This window comes from Eublepharis macularius, chromosome 8 (assembly GCF_028583425.1).
Source record: "Eublepharis macularius isolate TG4126 chromosome 8, MPM_Emac_v1.0, whole genome shotgun sequence".
NCBI lineage: Eukaryota > Metazoa > Chordata > Lepidosauria > Squamata > Eublepharidae > Eublepharis > Eublepharis macularius.
In genome coordinates this window covers 20,894,238-20,914,302 of record NC_072797.1, presented here as the reverse complement: position 1 = coordinate 20,914,302, position 20,065 = coordinate 20,894,238, and the positions used below count along the sequence as shown (strand labels likewise).

General features: G+C 44.9%; 1 protein-coding gene across 1 annotated transcript; it reads right to left on the bottom strand.

Annotated features, from left to right (window-relative positions):
- Positions 1-11,932: 11,932 nt before the first annotated feature.
- PMAIP1 (phorbol-12-myristate-13-acetate-induced protein 1) lies at positions 11,933-19,241 on the bottom strand. Its single transcript, XM_054987111.1, has 3 exons — positions 19,025-19,241; positions 17,561-17,668; positions 11,933-13,986 (listed from the first exon to the last, which is right to left on the bottom strand). Exons 1-3 carry the CDS (start codon positions 19,131-19,133, stop codon positions 13,859-13,861), a joined length of 345 nt encoding a protein of 114 aa, XP_054843086.1. The 5' UTR covers positions 19,134-19,241; the 3' UTR covers positions 11,933-13,858.
- Positions 19,242-20,065: the final 824 nt, after the last annotated feature.

The following is a 20,065-nucleotide window of genomic DNA, read 5'->3' as shown; positions in this document are numbered from 1 at the left end:
ATCAGGGGGCGGGGCCACCAGCCATGTGACCATTTTCAAGAGGTTCCTGAACTCAGTTCCACTGCGTTCCAGCTGAAAAAAAGCCCTGTCGTTCACTATAACCTTGGTGGGTTGTAGAAAATGAAAGATAGCGGGAGGAATCTTTTTCAAGCCTTTGAGTTTCTTCCAAGTAACTGTAATTTTGCTTAAAAGGTTTCAGCTGAGGAAACTGCAGGCAGAACCTTTAATAAAACTAAGTTCTACTGAACTCTCATTCAAAACTTTACTGCTGAGCTAATTTCTTCTCCTCTATGCTTCTTCTCTATACCGTTTCTTCACTAAACTCACTTCCTCAACAGGATGTTAGAGTCCCACACTATTTTTTACATTAGCTCTTATTTCCTCTGGCACAAATGTACCTCTTACATCTACTCTTCATCTCACCTCAAACTTAAAAACTGGGGTGAATTACCACATTCTGCAAGAAGACATCCGCTTCCGCTACAGGACAAGCACAAAACTACAATTACAAGGCAACCACAGACATTAACAAAAAAAACCCTACTTCCAGATAACTCTGAATAAGGCCGTGATCCGATAGGCCATCCTTCATCTTGGAACTGTGAGCCTTTGGTCTGGGAAGGAAAAAGAGTTTGTGGTTGGGCGGGGACTGGGGAGTACCATATCCGACATCACAAGTTCTGTTTATCTCTCTTACAATAAATACAGTTGTGCTTAGACCAAGGTGTGTGAGTAGAAAGTGGTGTAGTTTAAGAAAGGAGAACCTAGACGGTGAATTCACCCTTGATTCCAATACCTATGTTACAGTAATCTCTCTCTCATATAGACACAGATTGATCCAGAAGCACACATATATGGGCCAAACTACAAGTGATGAATGACACAGGTTGGACACTTGTCAGCTTCCCTCAAGTTTTGATGGGAAACGTAGGCAGCTTGGCGGAACATTGGACAAGTGACAGCTGAAAAGTCCATTGGACAGCAGTCGGAGAGCCAAGCTGCAAGACCAGGATGCCTACATTTCCCACCAAAACTTGAGGGAAGCTGACAAGAGTCCAACCTGTGTCATTCGTCACTTGTAGCTTGGCTAATATTTGCCTGACTTGAACAGAATTAGGCTGTCAGGCACCACACTATTTGCCTGACTTAACTAGAATGAACACTTTCTCTCAGCACTCTGATTAAAAGTGCGGTTCACTCTGCCCCCTAGCATACAACTACTATCCATTCATCCATCCAGCCCCCCTCATTTTTTCTTCAGAGGCCTGTATTTAAACACACAGTAACCGATACTTTAAAAAAACAACAAACAGAAATAAAATCCAAGAATTTAGGGGTAAAACATTACACCATATTTTATTTGAAGCCACGGAGAGCTATTGCTGGTTATTGTAGACAATACTGAGCGATTGGTAGGGTTGCCATGTCCCTCTACCCTCCCGGTGGGAGGTGAAGGGACCTGGCACTTATCTCATGCCACCAGTGTATTGTACCTCACATGCACACAAAGCACACATGCTCTTGGTGCATGCACAATGATGTCACTTCTGGTGGTGATGTCATTACAGTGGACGCATGAGCGCTCCCATGCTTTGCACGGGGCTGATTCGGCACGTTTGGGGAGCACTCCCAGAAGTGACGTCATCATGACTCCTTGGGAATGCACGCATTGAGCATGTTCTCAGGGTGCCTACCAGTGGTAGGTGACCTCCAGGGAACGTGTCAACTCCCACCAATCACTGGTAGGTTGATGGGCAAGGAGGCAAACCCCTGGTAGTTTGCCCACCTCTGGTGGGCACCTGGGAACCTGGTCCTGGCTCCTCATTCTCTTCCTCAGAGACACTGGCTTGGTCAGAGGACAGGTAGTGGAAATATTTATCATACCAGTACAAGGAAGTAGCTTATGTTACCTTGATTTCTGCAGAGTACGAAAATCTCCCCTAAAGCAATCCCGGCGCACTCACACCTATTCCTATCTGCCTTGCTCAGAAAAACATCTTTGATAAGACATTGAGATCTATCTCCCTCCCGTCTGAGTCACTGTGGAAAACACATTAAAAATAACCACAAACAAGCAGGTGTGCCACATAAGCAGGCAAAGGTGACTCACACCCAACAGCTTCACTTGATACAAGGAAACTGGTAATTCTAGACTACCTTTTCAGCCGTCCCCAGGTCAGTGACTGCATTCTTGAAACATCAAAGGCGGAATTAGGGAGACCAGGACTATTCTCTAACCTGGAGGGTGGCCAGTTGACCAGAAGAAAAAAAAAACTGACCTGACTAGATAATTTTTTTTTTTGGTCTTTGGGCTACTTTCCAGGACAAAAGAAAAGGCTCTTAAAAGAAATGAATGGATATTTTTAATTTGCTTTCTATATTTATATCCCATTTTTCTTCATGACTGCTTACAGAGGATTCCAATCCAAACATGAGCCTTTCTTCAATGTGCTCTCCCAAGTATATCCTGGGCCGACTGCTCCTCCACTGGACATGCTCTGGGCTCCACCTGCAGCTCCTCCAAGACACCCGAAATTTTAATTTCATGACTGGTAACTCTACTGAAATATGTTCAGAGTCTTCCGATAGCTCTGCAACCGGAAAGCCAACTCTAGGTTGAGAAATTCCTGGTGATTTGAGGTTGGAGCCTGGAGAGGGACCTCAGCAGGGTATAATGCCACAGACGCCATGCTCCAAAGCAGCCATTTTCTCAAGGGAAGCTGATTTCTGTCATCTGGAGATAGGGTTGCCAGGGACCTGGAGTCCCTCAGTGGGAGATCCCCAGGTCCCAGCAGGGGAATGGGAGCTGGCACTTACCCCGTGCTTCCTTCCTCATGGGCGCGCACACAGCTCACATGCTCCCGGCACATGTGATGACGTCACTTCCGAAAGTGATGTCATCACATGAGGGTCAAAGGGTACCCCGGGTCAAAGGGGCCCTTGTCCTCACCAGCGTGGGCTGCTCTCGCCACAGCCTGCTCTTGCCACCACTGCCGTGGCCCACTCTCGTTTGGAGCAAAGGGGCCATGGTGGCATCAGCGGTGAAAGCAAGCAGCGGTGGCAGCGAGAGCACACGACCTGGGGAGGGGGTGCCCCAGGGAGTGCACCCCCCACTGGCCAAGTCAATGGGTGCGGGGGCAGGGGGAAAGGTGGGATCAGGGGATTCCCTGCCCTGGGTAGGGGGATGGGAGCCCTATCTGGAGATCAGCTGTAATTCTGGGAGATCTCAGGCTCCACCTGGAGGTTGGAAACTCTACTCTGCAACCACTGCTAGTTCAATATTAAAAACAAATGCTGGTGAAGTAAACCCAAGAATGGATTCATTTCACTCCATCAAAATGGTAAAAGTGTGTTTCAAAAGAGATTCCAGAAGCCACAGTGGGCATTTTCAGAGAAGTCAAGTGGCACCCGTAACCAGAAATTTTGAGGTGTGCAGTGTGTCACGGGCTGGGCTAGCCCAAGCAGGGTGGTTCAAGTCCAAACCTTAAGGCCAAAGTCAAAGGGGAGTTCCAAGAACGAAAGCGGTGGTCAGAGCATGAGATAAAGCCAGGAGTGAGTCCAGAGTCCAAGAGCGAGGTCAGGCACAGTCCAAGGTCAGTCACTGATAGTGTCAGGTCCAAAAGCAGGCACGGGCGAGATTCACAGAACACGGAGTGGTTGCAGGCAGTAGACACGTTGCTTCCACTCCCGGCAGTTCCTCCAGACTGGCTCTTATAGCCAGGCGTGGTTTTCAGCCAGCTGCTGGGGCTCCATCCTGATGCTACTCATCGTCACTCTCCAGCAGCTGGCGTTGGCTCAAGAGGCGAGCACTGCGCCGTCTCTCCTGCAGTTCCAGTCTCTGGCGCTGCCTGCGGCGTTCCTTGGGCGTGGGTGAACCTGGGTGGGGTGGAGGCTCTTGGCTGCGCTGCACCTGTAGAAGTCCCTGGCTGAGCTTCCCCTGTGGTGTTGGAGCTAGAGGGTGCTGGTGTCTCAGCTGCTGGCTGCAAGCTCTGATCAGCCAGCAGGTGTTGCTCCTGATTGCTGGCTTCTGCTGAATCAGGGCTAGGGCTGGCTACACAGGGCTCCTCTTCTCCTGAGGAGACCTCACTCAGACTGGGCCATGACACAGAGGACCTAAAATTTCACAGCTTAGGAGAACCAATGCTCCCAAAGCCAAGACTGAACCTGACCGATGCATTTAAAGTTATTTACATGTATTCAATACTAAAATTATTCATTGACAACATTTATAAAAAATAATAATAACATAACATTCAATTTATATACCACCCTTCAGGACAACTTAACACCCACTCAGAGCAGTTTACAAAGTGTTATTATTTTCCTCACGATGACCACCCTGTGAGGTAGGTGGGACTGAGAGAGTTCTGATAAGCTGTGACTGACCCAAGGTCACCCAGCTGGCTTCAAGCAGCTGGGTGGACTCAAAGTGGACTCAAGTGTGGACTCAAACCCGGTTCTCCAGATTAGAATCTTATTGCTCTTAACCAGTATACCAAACTGGCCTAGTACCTATGAATTACCTCAGTGCCTTTGTGTCCCCTCGTTGGCCAGAATACCAAAAGGTGCTACGAGGATAGGGTTGCCAGCCTCCAGGAAGTGGCTGGAGATCTCCCGGAATTACAACTGGTCTCCAGGCCACAGAGATCAATTCACCCGGAGAAAATGGCTACTTTGGGGGGCGTACTCTATGGAATTATGCCATGCCAAGGTCCTTTCCCTCCCCAAAACCCACTTTCTCCAGGCTTCTCCGGTCTCACCCCCCAGATCTCCAGGAATTTCCCAACTTGGAGCTGGCAACCCTATACGAGGAGGATGACTTCCTGTGTGTATATCACAGGTAAAAAGGCTAGAAACTGAATTTTTAACAACGGAACCTGGAAACTCTGAAAAGAGGCCTGGAAAAAATATCCCTTTTGGGCCAGGTCTTCCTCCAAGGCCTACTCCTGTGGCCTGCTCTGCAGAAGCCTGGTGGGAGGGGACTCATCACTATCCCAATTAGAAGAGCCCCCTTAACAGGAGCCAGCACCCTAATTGACCAAGGCAGAAATATTGGCAAAGTAAACATATTAGAATAAGATAACCCAAATAAACTGATGTACAGCAGAAGTCTCTGACCATGTGTAACCCCCATTTGCTAATTTGGTTTAGTCCAGTAGGGCGGAGTTAGTATCTGGAGCCCGGCAGCTGAGGAAGAGGCTGGTTGCTGAGGAGCTTGATAACAATCAATGTGCTCTTAATCACCTTGAATAAGGTAATCAGAAATGTTGCATGTGAACAATATGACGAAAAGTGGTGTATGTGTATTGTGTTTGGTTGGTGTTATTACTGGGATTGTTTGTGCTGTTCTTGCAGGACTGTAATTCCTCAAGAAGAGGACAGAAGCCTGGGTTCTAGTTGCTTCAATAATAATTATAATAACATTCGATTTATATACTGCCCATCAGGACAACTTAATGCCCATTCAGAGCGGTTTACAAAGTATGCCATTATTATCACCACAACAAAACGCCCTGTGAGGTGGGTGGGGCTGAGAGCGCTCCAGAGAGCTGTGACTAGCCCAAGGCACCCAGCTGGCTTCAAGCGAAGGAGTGGGGAATCAAACCCTGCTCTCCAGATTAGAGTCCTGTCGCTCTTAACCAGTGCACCAAACTGGCTGTCAGGACTGGAAGGATTGTGGCAAAGGACTCTTATCATTTGGTGGAATCTGACAAGTTGATCTGTTCACCTTCAGTGGTTTTCAAAGACATTATTGGTTGAAAGTTCTGTATGGTTGCACTTACGAGTTTGTTTAAAGAAAGGAAAAAATAGCTGTATTGTACTCATTGTTAAAAGGTTTGAATTTTTTTTCTTAACTTACATTTGTGTGAAAGTTTGCTTCCTAAGCCCTATAGAACCCGTACAAAAGAGGTTACACATGCATGCTGCACAAGGCATGCCCACTATCTTATATACCTTCTTACAAACAAGTATATCAGATTTTTTCTACAAATATGTAAACTCATCTCTACAAAATTTCAAAAGATTGAGAGGCACTAGAGTTCACTAAGTGTTACAGTCAACACCATTTCTGGCACCTCTTTGTTATCTTTTACATTCTAAGAGGGGTACATTCAGGAGACAATAAGAAGAGTAAAATGAAATCAACGCACAACATCGAAACGCTTTCGAGGCCATCTCCTGTTGTAAATCATGACACGTCCCCATCTCCCACTATCTTCAACAGAACTGCTAATGTCGCAAGGCCATTTTATGTAGGTGAAAAGAAGAGCAAAGTGAGGGAGTCAGCCAAGCATGCTTTTCTGCGAACCAAAGTTTAATTAAGCTTATAACAAAAAAGAGCTTACTAAATTCTACACAGCTTAAGGAAAAATTCCTTTAACACCTGGCAACATCACAACATTGTGTACATGGTTCAAGGCTGTGTTAAGCTTGCCTGCATACTGTTTCCAGATAGGGGCAGGTTCCATGTCAGTTGAAGAAAGTTTTCCACTCAAATGGTAAGACAGTTTCTTGTGGAAATTCCAGCTGGGGCTAAATTTGCTTCTGTCCTTAACAGGGCTAGTAAAAACCAGATGAAGATGTGGAGTGGTATGGTTCTGGGTTGTCCTGGATCCCAAAAGAGATCGGGAAGAGAGATCAATAAAGGAGGTGGTGGGGTTTTGTGTGAAGGAGGTCACAGTTCAGACTTCCCCCTAAATGGCAGCTGTTATTTCTTTTCCTCTTATGACAGTACTGATTCCTTGACCTGATAAAGGGGGGAGGAATAGAAAAAGAACTGTGTGCTGTAGGACGGGGTGGGAATGTGTGGAAAGCAAAAACAACAAAAGCAGACAAAAGAGAGCAGGGAAGAATTGGTGGAAAGAGGAAGTGAGAAACATCAACTTATAAAACTATGAACCACTTAAACCCAACGATACAACATCAGAGATTTGATTTTTATAACCCAAGCACCTGGCCCAACCATCAGGAGACTGAGAATAATTTTGCAGAAATTGACTAGGTAAATCTCACTCCCTACAAAAGCCAGATTCCTCTGACAAGGGCCTTGAAATATAATAATTAATCTATATATATAAAGACAAGTTTCCTGACTGACTCATCAATGCCCAGCCCAAAGCCCTGGACCTAGAAATGTGAAATTTGGGGAGAACGTTCTTTTTGTGATGTAGAGGCTCACTAAGAAGGGATTTTAAGAAATTCGCCCCCTAAGGGGTTAAAAAGGGATAAAATATGTTTTCTCCATAGGGATACAGCTTCCCTGTGTGGCTGGCAGGGTGCTCCCCCCTCCCACCAACTGCCACTCTTCCCTGAGGTTATTTGCATATGCGGCCTGATTGGTCATCTGCCCAACATTCTAAAGATTATACAGTTGCTATTGGGAGTCATTGAATGTGTCCTGAGGTAAAAACACACCTCCCAGTCTTCCCCTCTATGGTTGCCAGTCTCCCTGTGGGGCCTGGCTTTCCTGTGTGGCTAACAGGCTCCTGCCTGCTTGCACCCTCCCCCTCCCTGATGGGTCAGCTGTGGAACTCTGTGTTCTGAGGTAAAAATCAGGTAAAGGAAACTGCAGACAGTTGAAGAAAGATAGTACAAGACTCCTGAAAAGGGATTTTATATAAAAGTCAGTATGGCAACTGAGTTTTTAAATGTTCATGGGGAGATGGTGCATGACCTTTCTAGGGTCCATTTTGAGGCAAACCTCTCACATGAACCTGCTGAATTGCCCACCCCACCCCACCCCTCTCTCTTTCCAACTCCACCTCTGCCGTTAAATGCTGTAGTGAAGCACAAGTATCAAGCTAGTTATTTTATACAGCACATTTCATAATATTCACATACATTGTCTGTAGACTCTGTAATAATGACAATAGCTCCATTAGATAGGTTACAACATTATCCCTATGTTATGGCAGATGGCAGTAGAGTCTACTTAGTGGCCATCCAGCCAACAGGAGGGTTTGTGGCAGTGACTGTGTTGAGGTTTGAAGTGGGCATGCTTCATAAGCTGGTAGGATGTCCATGTTCGTGCTAGGTGGGTAACTGGCTTATTATTGGCACCCAGGGCTCTTTACCTGTGCCAGAGCAGATGGCCTTACTGGTGGTTAAATTTCTGTGCTCACATATCTGGAGAACAGCAAACTAATATGACATAGAGCATTACTCACCTGAAAGGTAAACCACAGAGATAACAGAAGAGGGTCATTGACCAGGAAGCTGAATTAGTTATCAATGGCTTCCAAGCATTTCTCAGGTGTTGGAGTGTTTGTCAGTTACAGAAAAAATGCTGATAGCATAGCAAATTCTAGTAAAATGAATTTACTAGATTGTAGCTGGTGACAAGACAGCTGGGAAGCTCTCGCAGTTTCAGATTTCAAAGAGAAGTTTTTGATATTCTAGGCAACACACCAGATTTTGCGTTCTAACAAAACTGTGCTTGATCCATTTTAGCCTCCTTTAGCACTTAAAAAATTAGCATCAATAACAATGATAACTTTCAATTTATATACCACCCCTCAGGACAACTTAACACCCACTCAGAGTGCTTACAAAGTGTGTCATTATTATCCTCTTGACAATCACTCTGTGAGGTGGGTGGGGCTGAGAGAGCTCCAAAGAGCTGTGACTGACCCAAGGTCACCCAGCTGGCTTCAAGCAGAGGAGTAGGGAATCAAACCCTGTTCTCCAGGTTAGAGTCCTGCTGCTCTTAACCACTACACCAAACTGGCTTTGCAATAGCAATTTTTTTTTTCTCCAATTGGGATAGATTCTCAAGGCTTTGGCTTGGCTACCTATCTTAGTCGGGGTGGGAAACTTCTTAACTTGATGTCCACTGATCCCCTGAACTGTGGCGGAAACACCAGTATTCCTTGCTGGGCTTCTCTTTTCTGTCTGCAAAAGTTATTGTAACCCTGCAGTAGGAGGGTTGCTCAAAAGACCTAATCTGTTACATTATCATGTTCCAGGGAACATGAACATGAGGTGCTGCTTCAGAGAAAATTCCACGCAAGCTGGGATGATTCAGGTGAGTGTTCCATGCTCAGATTCTCTTAACTAAGCCAACCTTAATTGTGTGGGAGGTGATGGGTGTAGCTATCTGTTGCCTTCTGGACCTGTGTTGGTAGTGTTTATGTCATAGCTTCGACCTGAGGCGACTCTATGAATTAATGACCTCCAAAACATCCTATCATTGACAGCTTTGCTCAGATCTTGCAAACTGGAGGCAGTGGCTTCCTTTATTGAGACAAGCCTTCTGTCTCATTTTGGGCCTTCCTCTTTTCCTGCTGCCTTCAACTTTTCCTAGCATTATTGTCTTTTCCAAGGAGTTTTGTCTTCTCATGTTGTGACCAAAGTATAATAGCCTCAATTTTGTCATTTCAGCTTCTAGGGAGAATTCAGGCTTGATTTTATCTAGAACCTACTTATTTGTCTTTCTGGCCATCCACAGTATCCATAAAACTCTCCTCCGTCATGGGTTGCATGCAGGGCCGATTTGATAAAAATCGGTCCTCAAGATAGTTCCTCTTTGTACACCCCCAATACCCTCCCATCCCCCAGGTTCAAGCCCAAGGGACTTGGAAACCCTAGCTTAAAATGTGACAGAATGATGAATCCTTGGCCAGGTATTACTCAAGACAACAAGTTCACCTATCCTTCATTCTCTCCATTACTGGCACTCAAACAAAAGAAAAAAAATGAAATTTCCTTTCTTGTCTCAGCTTTTCACAGAGTAGCAAAGCATTCTGCTGCATTTCTCCCCCACTTTAGGTTTGACGTAAAGTCCTGTTTCATTCCCAAGACAGTGGGAGCCACCTTTCTGCTGATCGTGCAAAATAACTATGAAATGCAGCCTGTGGTTCAATATCGCTATATATTTATACATGTTTAAAACGAAAAATAAAATATAAATGTGCACAATCAGTGTTAACGGATATGAAAGTCTAACTTTTTATGTTGTGGAGGGGGAACATAGCATGAAACTGTGACACTGAGAGATCTCTGTCTTTTGGTGCTACACCTCTGAAGATGCCAGCCACAGCTGCTGGCGAAACATCAGGAACTACAATGCCAAGACCACGGCAATACAGCCCGGAAAACCCACAACAACCATCGTTCTCCGGCCATGAAAGCCTTCGACAATACATGAAATTATTTTACCTGCGGTATGTAAAATTTAGAAGAGGACACTATTTCAAAAACGTTGAATCTAAATTTGTCCAAAGATGTTGTAAGCTCTGAATCTTGGACATAATGAAGCAGAAAATTAATTTTCAGGAATGATAACCAGTTGTGGTGGCTGGAATGCCCCTTTTTGTACACTGGCAGAGTTGAGGGACACCTGCAGAAACGAATAGGCATTAGATCTGAGACAAAGAACAGCGATCTGAAGAAGGCCTGCTCAGAATCCTGCCCAGGTATGTTTAATGAGTCTCTCTCTACACAAGATATCTTACATGCGTAGGATCAAGTGAAAGATCTTACACTTGTTCTCCCATTGTGGATACACGTGCCTGACTAGGGTGCACATGAATATAAGACCACACAGAAAATAAGGCATTTGAGTGTTCCCGTGTAAGATGTCTTGTATAGAGAGACTCTTGAGTCTACTTCCAGGAAAGTATTCTTAGGGTTGCCCTGAAAAGGAAGTATTTTTCCCCCCACACAACACATAATTAACTCGCTGCTGAAGGACGTAGTGGAAGCTGCCAGCTTAGATGCCATCAAGGGGTGTGTGCGCATGTCTGAAATACATCTGTACACCCACGGAGAGAAGTCATAACGCCTGTCTCAATGGTGATCCTTTTGCTAGCGTTCCCAGTGCTACCAAAATGCCCGTCTTTATTTCATCTGGGGTAACTAAGGGACGATGGCTGCATTATGAGAAGGAGAAATTTCTATAGTACCCTGTTGATGACTGGGGGGGGGCAACCACTGTCTGGAATGGTAGTCATGTTTTAGCCCCGCAAGCACCACATTGCCAGTCCCTTCTCAATAAAACAGAACAATAATCATTCACAGTGAAATCCTTTGCAGAGTTACTCCAATCTAAACCCACTGAAGTCAATAGGCTTAGACTGGCGTAACTCCGCATTGTTATATACGAAAGCATAAAAGTATGCTCTGCTGGGATAGCCGTTAAACTTCTTCCCTGCCCTGCCTGGAAACTGAGTAAGAATTAAGTCTGCAGAAGGGCCTCAAGCTGTAATTTTTCTACCCCAAAATCGTTACGTTCCACAAACTCCTTTTCCTGATGCTACTACAAATATTTAACTTCCTGGAGTATATCTCAAGCATTAAAACACTGTGATAGCAGAGAAAGTGAGAGAGGCTTTGAAAGAGGGTCTGTTATCAGCATCAGCGTCCTGAAGTCTCCCCACCTTGTTTCTCAGGTTCCCAACCTGTCCAGAAGCAAAACAAAAACCAACTGGGCATGCTCTGGTACCTTTTGAGCAGCAGCCTGCCTGATATGCAGGACAGAGCAGGTGAATCGCTTGTCCTTTGGAGATAAAAGTTATCTCCTGCTAATCGCTGCAGATCAAAGCACTTTTAAAAGGCCTGGTCACAGTTCAGACACCAGCCAGACCCACTGGGGGGAACATGTTTGTTACAAGCACAATAAATGATTTAAAGGGCAAGCTGGGGACATTCAGTGGTGTGGCCCACCATTTCTGCCTTTTTGGCCCTGAAAATGATTGAGTTGTGTGGAATGCCACAAGCAAGACCCCCCCCCCAAAGGTTGGCACTCCTTATTCTTAGCACCAGATTGTGACAGAATGCTGTCCGCTGGGTTTTATAGGTATGCAAATCAATGTCCTGTCCAGTATGTGTAAAGTGCAAAGGGGGCAGGTTGCATGTGACTGTTCAAATGCCACAGAAAATATATTGCCAAGCCGTTTTGAAAACACAATGACTTTATTATTTTAGCAAAATGGCATCACAAAAAGGTAACACAATATAACACAAAACGAAAGAAAAGGAGCTCTCCGAGAAAAGCTACACACAAACTCTGTGTGCAGACTTGAGATAGTCCTTAAACACTGAGCAAGCTCTTTTGCTGTAAACTGTGTCCCTAACAAACATATGCATTTAGTAGAGCAATTTCCTCTGCAATTCACCAGCATCAAGACATTAAACAATGGAGGGAACCCCTTTGTAAATAAAAAAATCCATAGACATATAAATAAATATTATACCATAAACTTGAAATGACACTTCATAAATGCACAAGGTGTTTGCTTTCCCCAAACACCAAACCTATCCAAAACTCAGCATTTTCATGGGATGAAAGCAATGTTAGTGATTCAGATTTCAAATGGTGCTTCAGTAGCCCAAAGCACTTGTGAACCAAGATGAGACGTACCAAACTTATTAAATGATGTTTAAAACTGACACTTGCAAGCAAAGCAGTTCAAAATGGGAGACTCAAAGAAAATATTTTTGCTTTGGGTTCAAGTAATTGTTGAAGAACTTTTGCAGTTCATTTGACAGAAGGATACTAAAAATCCCTCACTTCTCAGCCAGTCCAGATACGGTTTAATTAAAGCCAGGATAGATTTCATACAACAGTCTGACAGTTTCTGATTCACAGAATGTATATTAAGACAGCTACAGAATAATTTTTGAGGCTTCAAATCCAGGGATCAGGAAATTCATTCTAGATGACACAAGTTCGGACTAAAAAAAACCTTGCGTACCCTTCAGCAGAAGCACTCTGTCTTGATGGGTGTTGTTTTGCACCCATAGATCATCTCACCCCTCTTGCAATGAACGGAGCCCTGGACACAGAAGGGATCCCTGTCAATTTCTGATCTAACACACCACTTTTGAATGGGGGCAATGATCTATATTTTAAATCCCCCTTTCAAAAGTACCTGTAACAGTTAACCCTACAGACATGTTTCAAATAAGGTGGTTCTTTATTCTTATAACATATTTTAAAAGTTTTAGTTTTCTCCTAAAGGTTATATTGTACGATGACTTCTTTTGATTTGCTACTTCATTCTAAAGCTTATTCTGTTTAAGCCCTCTTAACACTGTGAGCAAATTTGTCACCTTCAATACACACAAAGAAGTCATGTTTTATTCAGTTGTGCAATTCATTTCTATAATGCTAAAGAATACTCAGTTTTACCCAAAGGGCTTTTTGATGCAGTCCTTACTGCGTATTTTGAACTTTTTATCTGAAATATTTAGTTTGAGTTCACAACTCCAAAGTAATTAATTAACAGTGTAGACAATAATAACAATCAAATAACCCCATATAATTCCTACCCATAGGGCATACTCGGGGGTGTCTACATGGAAGCTGAACCAGCTGCAGCCTCATTGCTAATGTATTAATCTATCGACATATAACATCTTTAACCAAACAAACCCAAAAGGAAAACATTCCCAGGATACTACTACATCTGGGATTCCAAACTCCGGAAAATGAAAATTGCCAAGAGCTGAGAAACTGATTTGCATTGTAAATCAATGTCCAAAGTTTACAAGAAACCGTTGTCCTTCACTGTGCATGAAATTCCATTAGTTTTTTTTTTCCAGCACCGTAACAGCTGAGCGAATGGATTCCAGAACAAGAGAAATCAGAATGTTGAACTCAGGGTTAGCGCACCACTCCCAGATTCCTCCTTTTTTCTCAATGCCCTTCACAGTTCAATATCCAGTAAACTGTACATTCCAGTTATTTCTCTTCTGCATTTCCTTGCATCATCTGAAGAAATCTTACAGCAGCCTTCCTTGCCAACGGGAAACGGACTGCAGAAATTCACAGGAATCATTCCGCCTCACAGAAGTACGACTCCAATTATGCACACCTCTTCCAAAACATTCTGTGTTTTCTTTTGATCTTTTGCTTTTACTCCAAACATTCTCCTGTTCCGGGACAGAAGAGTTTAGCAATCAGGTTTAGAATTTTCTGACGGAGGTTCAATTTGTCCCCCATCTTGCGTAGCTGTGAAGCGCAAGCCGTCACTGCCTCAGATTCTGTAAAAAACATGCAAACACATAATTGCTCACTTTGTCTGATTATGGCCTTATAATTTTAAAATTCTATTTTTGATCCTCGTACTACAGAGATATTAACCACAGCCTGAAATGCTTTGCACGGTGTGCTTCGGTATACACTGGCTTCACCATACATGTCTGTGGACCGGATGGCAATAGAATAAACAATAACTTACTACAAATTCATAGAGAATATTTTATGCTCAGTACCAAAATGTGATACCAAAAACTTATTCAATTTCTTAACAAACACTATTATACAAGATTCTTTTGTAACTGATTTGTAATAATCTTGTATAATAGTGTTTGTTAAGAAATTGAATAAGTTTTTGGTATCACATTTTGGCACTGAGCACTTTAAATAGATGAAATATTTTCTATAAATTTGTAGTAAGTGATTGATTATATTTTATTGCAAGTGCTGTTTTGATAGTGTTTAGGTTGCATTTTGCGGAACGCCTCTGGGTTTGTTATAGGCAATAGAATAAACAGCTGCCCCGTCCAGTGAAAGTAGGAAAGCCCTTCAGGCATATAGCATGTGCATCAGAGTCCCTGCCAAAGTTTACTTAACTAGGATGTGCATATGAAACACAGAGATGCTGAAAATGAATTCTGATCAGCTGATGAAAGAAAGAGACCTATACACTGGTGAAACTAACAGCCTGCCAACAAAATAGAAATGCTTCCAGGGCTGAATCCACACGTACCGGCATAGCACTAAACTGTCGGAATGCCAGCGTCTTCCTAGCGCGATTTATGACGTCATCGTACCACGATGCCACCCTCGTGGCACGAAGACGTCAGAAATCGCGCCAGGGAGACGCAGGCATTCTGACAGTTTAGCGCTACGCTGGTACATGTGGATTCAGCCCAGATTAGATTCATTAGGGTCAAGGGTTGAGCAGAGAACGGACTTATGGTGAAACATGGGAAACAGTTCTTAATTTCTCTGGGATTTTATGGTTCAGGTAGACATCTTGGACTTGGCCTTATTGTGTATATTATTTATATTACATACATGTTTTTATTGAATTGAATTATTTGTTATGGTTTAATCCCAGTTCTAAAATACATGCCATCTCTTAATCATATAAATATTATTTTTTAAATGCCCATAATTTTTTCCCGTGCATGATAAAAGTGAAATATGAAATGCCTTAAACATTTGAACAACTGAAGCCCCAAAAATCGGTAATCTACTGGCTGAAACAATTTTTTCAAAGTAAGACTGGCCCTTCAGTTGTGAAACCAGTATCTGAATGACCCTGTTAAATATCCAAATCATTCAGAGAACCTGAAGCTTATTTATTTATTTACAATATTTCTATGCTGCCTTTTCAGAGTCCTGCTCAAGGCAGTTTTCAATTAAAACATAACCAGCTTAAAAAGCCATTAAAAACAAGCCAAAACAGCATAAAACTATCCATAAAACAAAAAGAGACCATTAAAAAGCTTGTAAGATAAAGCTTCTAAGTTAATAGCTTGAGTAAAAAGATGTGTCTTGGCCTGGTGCCTAAAAGAAAAAGTAGGTGCCAGGCAAACCTCAAGAGGGAGGGAAGTCCAGAGGTGAGGTGCCACCACAAAATAATGCCCTGTGGACTTGAGCTCTTAACTAGCAGGCTGGATAGTACAGGAAGAGAGGCCTTTCAGCAGCCCTGGCCCCAAGCCATCTAGGGACTTAAAGGTAAGAACCAGCACTTTGAATTGTACCTGGAAACAGATGGGTAATCAGCAAAGATCTTTTAGCGCAGGGATAATACGATCTCTGTAACCAACCCTTGACCAGAGCCTGGCTGCTGTGTTTTGGATCAACTAAAGTTTCTGGGCTGTTTTCAAAGTTCAGGTGCAGGCCTTATGTACATCACATTAGCAATATGATTAGTATTTTAGAAGTGAGGACCCACAAGGCCTTGCCGGGGGGTGGGGATATCACCTAGTGAGCTTCCACTGCAAAGTGGTGATTCATACCTGGGTTTCCCACCTCTTGTTCTGAAACTCTATCCACTACACTATACTGTCTTTTGTGGGGACGGGCTGCTGTTGAACAGTAGCAAGCAGCCAGACCTGGGTGAGTCATGCATGTGGTATCAAGTTGTCCAGTGGTTGTTTCTGCTCCTGGCCCCAGTGAGTACCCCCGCGAAGACCAAAACAGCCCTGGAAAGGGCCCTGCCCCCTCACCTTGCCTTTCACTGACAGAAACCAAACCTGGAATACTGGCTATACCGTTGGCTACTGAGGGCATCTGGTTAACGCTACAGGTACTCCTTTTAACATTTTTTTTAAACCCCTCAATATTTTGGGGTTTTTTTTTTTAGATTTCAGATTTTTCTGCAAACCTGGGGCATTGTTCAGGTGTGCAGGAAGATCTGTCCTGCCTATTCATGGCTCCAATCTCTGGATTTAAGTATCAACAAATCAGGTCCACTTGGCTGTTAGTATATAAGATTGTCAAAACGGTAAAAAGTGCTGAAAGCTGCACCACCTTGACAGCATTAACTCATCTGCTATGTGTCTTTTATATTATTTCATACAAATATTTAATGCCATCTTAATTATCTTTGTAAAATAATTTTTTTCACTTCCAATATTAAATGTATATCATAGCTTACGGTTTTAACATAACATTCTATACAAATCACAAATATTTTAACAAGTTGGGCTAAGGTTGCATGGTGAATTGCGAAGTGGTAACAAATCCCTTTAAAATGACACATTTCAATCATTTTAAATATTTTAATCCCTGGCCCAGAGCCCTGCAAGTATTGAAAGAACATACAAAGTTCCTATGGGTGTGATCTCCCTTTTCCCTTCAATAAAATGGGTAATTCTTCCTATGCTTCCCTTTCCATGGGGGAATCTGATAATGGAGATGCTGTGGCTCAGTGGAAAGGCATCTGTTTTCCATGCAGGAGGTCCCACGTTCAATCCCTGCTATCTCCAGCTGAAAGCATCGGGTAGTAGGTTATGCAATAGACCTCTCCCTGAGACACTGGAGAACTGCCAGTCACAGACGAACTCTTTGGCTGTGCCAGACCAGTGGGCTGATTCAGTAGCAGAAGGCTGAATCAAATAAGAAACCCCTAGTATTCAGGAGGCAGAAATGTAGCAGATAGATTGTATTACGTAGACGATAAAATCCTAGCATGCTATTGCCCCATCATGCCTTTAATACAAGGGTCCCCAACCTTTTTGAGGCTGTGGGCCCCTTTGGAATTCTGACACAGGGTGATGGCTGCAGCTAGGAAACGGATGTTAAGAGAGGTGGACCTCCACACACGCACAGAGGAAGCAGGGTTGACGAGGGATAATTTTCAAAGATACATCGGGAAAGAGGAATGACAGGGAATAAAACTAACACTCTGGTGAAAGCTACCTTTGAAAATTTTTAAAATCTGCCCAACTAACTGGATCTCCAATGCCCCACTTAGCTCCAACCACTTTCTTAAAACACTTGGTGGGCGTGCAAAAGTTGTCAGCAGGCACCACGGCACCCACGGGCACCACGTTGGGGACCCCCACTCTAATATATCCAGTACTATATTGAAGTTTGTACCTGAATAGCTTGGGAATCTACTATTGGTCCTAAAGTGGTCTTCAACTCGTGGGTCATGAACACCGACAGGGCTGTTACTTGACGTAAGGTGGGTTGCATCTGTCACACCTTGACCAGGAGAAAAACGGATAGAGAATTATTTATTGGCTTGTTTAATGGAAATAGTTATACCCCCGCCTGTCTTAGCTCAAAGCAGCTTACAAGTAGCTAATGAGATACTTCTGTTAGATTGACAGATACAAAATAAAAAGTAGAAGTGTGGCCGGCTGGGGCTCATGAGAAGTCCTAGAACGGAAAAGAATAAAGAGCCCTGAACTATAGCTTGTTTCAGGCAGATAACCATCTGCAGTAGTAGACCAGAATTTGAATCCAGCAGCACCTTAAAGACCAACAAAATTTTCCAGGGTATAAACTTTTGTTTTTCAGTTAGCTTTTGAGAGTCAGAACTCACTCACTTCTTCAGGTACAAATAGGACAAACATCCATCAACCCTTATATCCAGATCAGAAGGTGGAAGGAGTGTTGCAAAGAAGGGCCCTGCCGGATGCAGAAGTTCTATTAGAATCTGACAAAGGGTGCTCTGACTCACAAAAGCTTCTGTGGTGGTGAGTGCCTTCAAGTCATTTTTGACTGACAGTAACCTCCACTCGTGTTTTCAAGGAAAGAGACAAACAGAAGTGGTTTGCCATTGCCTGGCTTTACAGCCCTGGTCATCTTTGGAGGTCTCCCATCCAATTACTAACCGAAGCCCGTCCTGCTTAGCTTGTAAGGTCTGACAAGATCAGGCTTGCCTGGGCTATCAGAGTCAGGACAGAAAAAGCTTATATTATGGACATTTTTGTTAGTCTTTAAAGGTGCCGTTGGATTCCAGTTTTGAACTAAAACTTGAACAACTGGGCTTCCAGTGAGGGGGACAATATAGGGCTTGGGCGGTTTTGATCTTTTGGGGGGAGGGTAGTGGTTGCCTGGATGGACAATGGATCCATTTTATCTTCCTCCAAAGGAGGTCCCCCCTTTTCCAGAATGAATGAATGAATGAATGAAGCTGCCTCTCTGACTGGCAGCAGCTCTTCAGGGTCTCAAGTGGAGGTCCTTCCATCACCTGATCATTCTGTCTGAAGCAGGAAGCTTGACTTTCTAAAGCCAATAGCCTGAAAATCTTGTTAGTTTCTAAGGGGCCACTGGACTCGCCTCCTGGCTTCCTACCTGATCCTTTTTAACTGGACATGCTGGGACTGCACTTGGGACGTCCTGAGCCCCAAATAGGTTGTGGTCTTTCACGTCACCTACTCCCTGGTCCTTTTTTAGCTGGAGATGCCGGGGACTGAACCGGCACCTCCTGCATGCCCAGCAGATTCCCTGCCACCGAGCCACAGCTTCGCCCTCCCTGTCCTACCAGCAGATACCACCGGCCACCTCCCTCGGCCCTTGTTTCAGGTTCAGGGGCGATCTCGAGCCACTCACTTGTGCCAGGGGCGGGAAGAGCCATCCTAGAGCGGTGGCTACGTCGGTCGGTGCCCGCGGGCGCGCTGCTCTGGGGCGCGGGTTTGCGCAGGGGTTTGCTGGGCATCATCGTGGGAACGGACGACGGGGCTGGAGTGGCTTCTCTCGGCGGCTCCCGAAAGCCTCGAGCCCCTGCAAAAGCGGCCGGGCGATCCTCGCGTACGGTTCCCTCCCGCGCTCTGCGCCCGTCTCGCCCGGGCGCGCACCGCCAAGTCAGAGTGCACAGGGGTTTTCCAGTGACGTCGTAGAACTCGGGAGGAAATCTCCGCCCCCTTTTCGGCGAGCCCCTCCTCCGCCAGCCAATCGGACGCCGGGACGCGCGGGCAGGCGGGGACAGGCTCCTCGGAGGGGAGCGGGGGCCGGGCGTGTTGGAGCTCGTCCAGGGCAAGCGCGCGCGGCGAGCCTGCGGGGGCGGAGAAGCCCGTGTCGGAGGCCGCTGCCGAGCGCGCCTGACTCGCTTGACTCCTTCTGGGCTCTGCTGCACGCAGGGTTTTTTCCTTCTTCGCCTTCTCCCAGGTGCAAAGAAGGTTGCCAACCTCCCGGCCATGCCGGGAGATCTGGCATGACAGCTGATCTCCAGAAGACATAAATGAGCTTCCCTTGGGAAAGTGGCTATTTTGGACAGTGCATACCCTGCCGAGACCCCTCCGCTCCCCAAACTCTGCCCTCTCCAGGCTCCCCCCCCCAAATCTCCAGGAATTTTCCAAACTGGAGTTGGCAGCGCTAAACTGTGCTGTGCCAGTAGTGAGCAAACAAACACGCCTGGGCGACAAAAGAAAATCGAAACGTTTTCATCGAGACTGGGCGGGGAGAGAGGGGAAAAAACCACTTTGGTACTGATTAACTCAGCAGCGCAGAGGCTCTTTCTTGGAGCAGAGCAGGTGGGGCCGGACATTGGTGCGATACAGACGTGCAAACAAATACCAGCATGTGTTGAAGGGTGATGGGCACACAGAGCTTGGGATCGGGACCGGCGCCTCTCCGCTAGGCAGCACAAGCTTC

Excerpts from the sequence above, each read along its gene's own strand:
- PMAIP1 (XM_054987111.1), bottom strand. The coding sequence starts at position 19,133 with ATGATGCCCAGCAAACCCCTGCGCAAACCCGCGCCCCAGAGCAGCGCG. Across the intron at positions 17,669-19,024 it reads TCTTCCCGCCCCTGGCACAA|GTGTGACAGATGCAACCCAC; the intron begins GTGAGTGGCTCG and ends CTCCTGGTCAAG. Across the intron at positions 13,987-17,560 it reads TAGATTCCCAAGCTATTCAG|AATCTGAGGCAGTGACGGCT; the intron begins GTACAAACTTCA and ends TGTTTTTTACAG.